Raw genomic sequence first — 5,241 nt, 5'->3', positions numbered from 1 at the left:
TTGAGGCCATGAAATCTGAGATGGGATCCATGTATGAGAACAAAGTGTGGACTTTGGTTGACCTGCCCGATGATCGGCAAGCCATAGAAAATAAATGGATCTTCAAGAGGAAGACGGACGCCGATAGTAGTGTTACTATCTACAAAGCTAGACTTGTCGAAAAAGGTTTTGACAAAGTTCAAGGTGTTGACTACGATGAGATTTTCTCACTCATAGCGATGCTTAAGTCTGTTCGAATCATGTTAGCAAATTGCCACATTTTATGAAATCTGGCAAATGGATGTCAAAACTACATTCCTTAATGGATTTCTTAAAGAAGAGTTGTATATGATGCAACCAGAAGGTTTTGTCGATCCTAAAGGTGTTAACAAAATGTGCAAGCTCCAGCGATCCATCTATGGACTGGTGCAAGCATCTCGGAGTTGGAATGTACACTTTGATGAGTTGATCAAAGCATATAGTTTTATACAGACTTGCGGTGAAGCCTGTATTTACAAGAAAGTGAGTGGGAGCACTACAACATTTCTGATAAGTATATATGAATGACATATTGTTGATCGAAAATAATGTAGAATTTTCTGGAAAGCATAAAGGAGTATTTGAAAGGAGTTTTTCAAATAAAGACCTCGGTGAAGCTGCTTACATATTGAGCATCAAGATCTATAGAGATAGATCAAGACGTTTGATAAGTTTTTTCAATGAGTACATACCTTGACAAGATTTTAAAGTAGTTCAAAATGGAACAGTCAAAGAAAGAGTTCTTACTTGTGTTACAAGGTGTGAAATTGGGTAAGACTCAAAGCCCGACCACGGCAGCAGATAGAAAGAGAATGAAAGTCATTCCCTATGCCTCAGCCATAGTTTCTATAAAGTATGCCATGCTGTGTACCAGATCTATTGTATACCCTACACTGAATTTAGCAAGGGAGTACAATAGTGATCTAGGAGTAGATCACTGGACAACGGTCAAAATTATCCTTAGTGGAATAAGGATATGTTTCTCAATTATGGAGGTGACAAAAGGTTCGTCGTAAAGGATTACGTAGATGCAAATTTTGACACTGATCCAGATGACTCTAAGTCTCAATCTGGATACATATTGAAAGTGGGAGCAATTAGCTAGAGTAGCTCCGTGTAGAGCATTGTTGACATAGAAATTTGCAAAATACATACGGATCTGAATGTGGCAGATCCGTAGACTAAACTTCTCTCACAAGCAAAACATGATCACACCTTAGTACTCTTTGGGTGTTAATCACATAGCGATGTGAACTAGATTATTGACTCTAGTAAAGCCTTTGGGTGTTGGTCACATGACGATGTGAACTATGGGTGTTAATCACATGGTGATGTGAACTATTGGTGTTAAATCACATGGCGTTGTGAACTATTGGTGTTAAATCACATAGCATTGTGAACTAGATTATTAACTCTAGTGCAAGTGGGAGACTGAAGAAAATATGCCCTAGAGGCAATAATAAAGTTATTATTTATTTCCTTATTTCATGATAAATGTTTATTATTCATGCTAGAATTGTATTAACTGGAAACATAATACATGTGTGAATACATAGACAAACATAGTGTCACTAGTATGCCTCTACTTGACTAGCTCGTTAATTAAAGATGGTTATGTTTCCTAACCATAGACATGAGTTGTCATTTGATTAACGGGATCACATCATTAGGAGAATGATGTGATTGACTTGACCCATTCCGTTAGCTTAGCACTCGATCGTTTAGTATGTTTCTATTGCTTTCTTCATGACTTATACATGTTCCAATGACTATGAGATTATGCAACTCCCGTTTACCGGAGGAACACTTTGTGTGCTACCAAACGTCACAACGTAACTGGGTGATTATAAAGGTGCTCTACAGGTGTCTCCGAAGGTACTTGTTGGGTTGGCATATTTCGAGATTAGGATTTGTCACTCCGATTGTCGGAGAGGTATCTCTAGGCCCACTCGGTAATGCACATCACTTAAGCCTTGCAAGCATTGCAACTAATGAGTTAGTTGCGGGATGATGTATTACGGAACGAGTAAAGAGACTTGCCGGTAACGAGATTGGACTAGGTATTGAGATACCGACGATCGAATCTCGGGCAAGTAACATACCGATGACAAAGGAAACAACGTATGTTGTTATACGGTTTGACCGATAAAGATCTTCGTAGAATATGTGGGAGCCAATATGAGCATCCAGATTCCGCTATTGGTTATTGACCGGAGACGTGTCTCGGTCATGTCTACATAGTTCTCGAACCCGTAGGGTCCGCACGCTTAAAGTTCGATGACGGTTATATTACGAGTTTATGTGTTTTGATGTACCGAAGGTAGTTCGGAGTCCCGGATGAGACCGGGGACATGACGAGGAGTCTCGAAATGGTCGAGACGTAAAGATCGATATATTGGACGACTATATTCGGACATCGGAAAGGTTCTGAGTGATTCGGGTATTTTTGGAGTACCGGAGAGTTACGGGAATTCGCCGGGGAGTATATGGGCCTTATTGGGCTTTAGGGGAAAGAGAGGAGGAGAGGCTGCGCCCCCCCCCCCCCCAAGGCCTAGTCCGAATTGGACTAGGTGGAGGGGCTGCGCCCCCTCCTTCCTTCTCTTCTCTCTCCCCTTTCCTTGACTCCTACTCCTACTACTTGGAAGGGGGGAATCCTACTCCCGGTGGGAGTAGGACTCCTCCTAGGGCGCGCATAGAGAGGGCCGGCCCTCCCCCTCCTCCACTCCTTTATATACGGGGAGGGGGGGACCCCTTGAAGACAACAATTGATCATTGATCTCTTAGCCGTGTGTGGTGCCCCCCTCCACCATAGTCCACCTCGATAATATTGTAGCGGTGCTTAGGCGAAGCCCTGCGTCGGTAGAACATCATCATCGTCACCACGCCGTCGTGCTGACGGAACTCTCCCTCAAAGCTCGGCTGGATCGGAGTTCGAGGGACGTCATCGAGCTGAACGTGTGCAGAACTCGGAGGTGCCGAACGTTCGGTACTTGATCGGTCGGATCGTGAAGACGTACGACTACATCAACCGCGTTGTGCTAACGCTTCCGCTTTCGGTCTACGAGGGTACGTGGACACACTCTCCCCTCTCGTTGCTATGCATCACCATGTTCTTGCGTGTGCGTAGGATTTTCTTTTTTGAAATTACTACGCTCCCCAACAGCTGCCATGGCCGTTTTTCTATGCCGCTCTTCGAGCATCAGGAGAAACCCTAGGTTCGAATTTCAGGATCGCGTGACGATGACATCTCAGTGTCGTTCTCCTTCTTGAAGGCGTTGTCTTGCTTGCTCGCGGCGTCCTCGGTGCTAGATTCGGAGCTTTTGTTCATCTAGTTGTTGGTTGGATTGCTTCTCTGGTCGGTGAGTTTAGTTGTGTTCTTCTTTGATTGGGTCGAGCATCTTATGCCTCTCCATGTTCACGCCCCTCGCATCCGTGTCATGTGTTGTACCACCTGTTGTACTCATTCTAACTTCTTCTATCAATGCAATGATACACGTATTCTCGAAAAAAAATACTACAACAAGAACAATCAATCAATCTTTATTAATTTACTCGTGTGCCTCGGCAAGGAGTTGCACAGACGAGTAGGCTAGTTACAGAGAAAACAATCCCAAAAAATTGTCGCTTTGTTCGATCAATTAGTAGAGTGATGAAGTCTGAAATATATTCGCAGTGCCATTCGTGTTACTTGCACCCGGGATCGTTTGTTCAAAAAGCAAATAGAGGTGGGTCCCACGGGGTCCACAAAAGCACATGCAGTCCCTGGCGGCCACATCTTCCGCGCGGCGCGCACGCCCGCCTCTGCGGAGGCCGCTCCTGAACCCCTTCGGCGCCGAATCCGCGGCGGCGCCCTCGCCCCTCCACGGTTGCTTTTTGTGTACGCGGCGGCTCCGAACCCCTTCCTAACGCCGGGGCATGGGAGCACAGATGTGCCATCGCTTGTTGTGTACGCGGGATCGACCAGTCGGTCTTCTCGGCAGCGGCAGGCACGCGAGATGCTCCCATCTTTTCGGCGTGCAACACAACAGCCGCCTCCGCCGGAACAAAAGCGCCAGTGCGCCAGGGCTAGTTTTGCGGCCTCGATCGAGCGGTCACCACACGAGCTTCTCCACTGCCATCCCCTGCAGCAACGGCCGGGCCGCGACGTCGCGGCTGGTGACGACCGGCACGCGGCAGCAGACCGAGCGGCCTCGGCGGTCCTCGGAGGACACGCGGCGGAGGACGTCCAGGAAGCGGTCCTCATCGCAGCAGGGGAGCGCCACGGGGCCGGGGGTGGACGGGAAGCCGTACTCCTCCTCCGACTGCCGGAGCAGCTCCCGGAACACGGGGTGGTTGAGGTGCGCCGCGCGCACCATGAACCGCCGCGACTCGCCGCCCACGCACACCGCCACGTGCCCCGACGGCACCGGCGCCGCCGCGGCCCGGGACCGCCACCGCCGCAGCGTCCGCTGGAGGCGGACGATGCTCTGGATCTTGCCGCATTTGGCCATCGCTCTCGCCGGCTGAGGATGTTCTGCTTTTGGTGCGATGATGGCGTGGGAATGCTCTGCTTTCCGAGGGGAGCGCGGCGTGGAGTTTTTATAGGCGGTTGGTAGGTGCTGGCTTCGTCCAGTTGGCCGATGTGACATTACTCCTCGGCTGCACGTTTATTTTCTTTGTGATGAAAATTTCTTGCTATGTTTGCCCAAAGTATCTGCGTAATAAAGCTTTGCTTTAATCAAAAAAAAGATTAGCATCTAAACCAAGAACATGTGCTAAGTAATGCTGTGCCAGGTAACATTTCCTCCTCGTGGAGATCATTGTCCTTTTGGTTCATTTGTTAGGTACTCCTTTTTTTTAGAATCAAAACAAATGTTACTATTAGGTACTCCTACTATGTCTATTTTTATTTTGTGCGTGTGTATAACATGTGCCATGAGTCGCTCTGCAAATGCTTAAAACCCTAGATATATGTCTGCTTATACTTTGCATTGAACCACATTTTGTACACACCGAGCGGTACTAAAATGATCGCCACAAAAAGGACACTAGTCCCTTTTTTTGGGACAGAGGAAATTGATTTGGGATGGGAGGACAATTAGAAGAAAAATAATAATTCGCTCATAGCCCATGAGATACTAAAGATTCGAGAGAAATGAGGTACAAAATGAATTTCTACGAATTACATGATTTTTTCGCATAAATTTATTTGTAATTGTTTTCACAGGATGCAAATAATCATAT

The 5,241-nt window shown here is 46.9% G+C and overlaps 1 protein-coding gene across 1 annotated transcript; it reads right to left on the bottom strand.

The window, feature by feature from the left end:
- Positions 1-3,456: 3,456 nt before the first annotated feature.
- LOC109757691 (auxin-responsive protein SAUR23) lies at positions 3,457-4,609 on the bottom strand. Its single transcript, XM_020316523.4, has one exon. It carries the CDS (start codon positions 4,506-4,508, stop codon positions 4,110-4,112), a length of 399 nt encoding a protein of 132 aa, XP_020172112.1. The 5' UTR covers positions 4,509-4,609; the 3' UTR covers positions 3,457-4,109.
- Between the last annotated feature and the right edge of the window lie 632 nt (positions 4,610-5,241).

Source organism: Aegilops tauschii, chromosome 2 (assembly GCF_002575655.3).
Source record: "Aegilops tauschii subsp. strangulata cultivar AL8/78 chromosome 2, Aet v6.0, whole genome shotgun sequence".
NCBI classification, from domain to species: Eukaryota; Viridiplantae; Streptophyta; class Magnoliopsida; order Poales; family Poaceae; genus Aegilops; species Aegilops tauschii.
This window is presented reverse-complemented; position numbering and strand designations above follow the sequence as displayed.

What these genes read in the sequence shown, in the direction of transcription:
- LOC109757691 (XM_020316523.4), bottom strand. Translation starts at nt 4,508, where the DNA reads ATGGCCAAATGCGGCAAGATCCAGAGCATCGTCCGCCTCCAGCGGACG.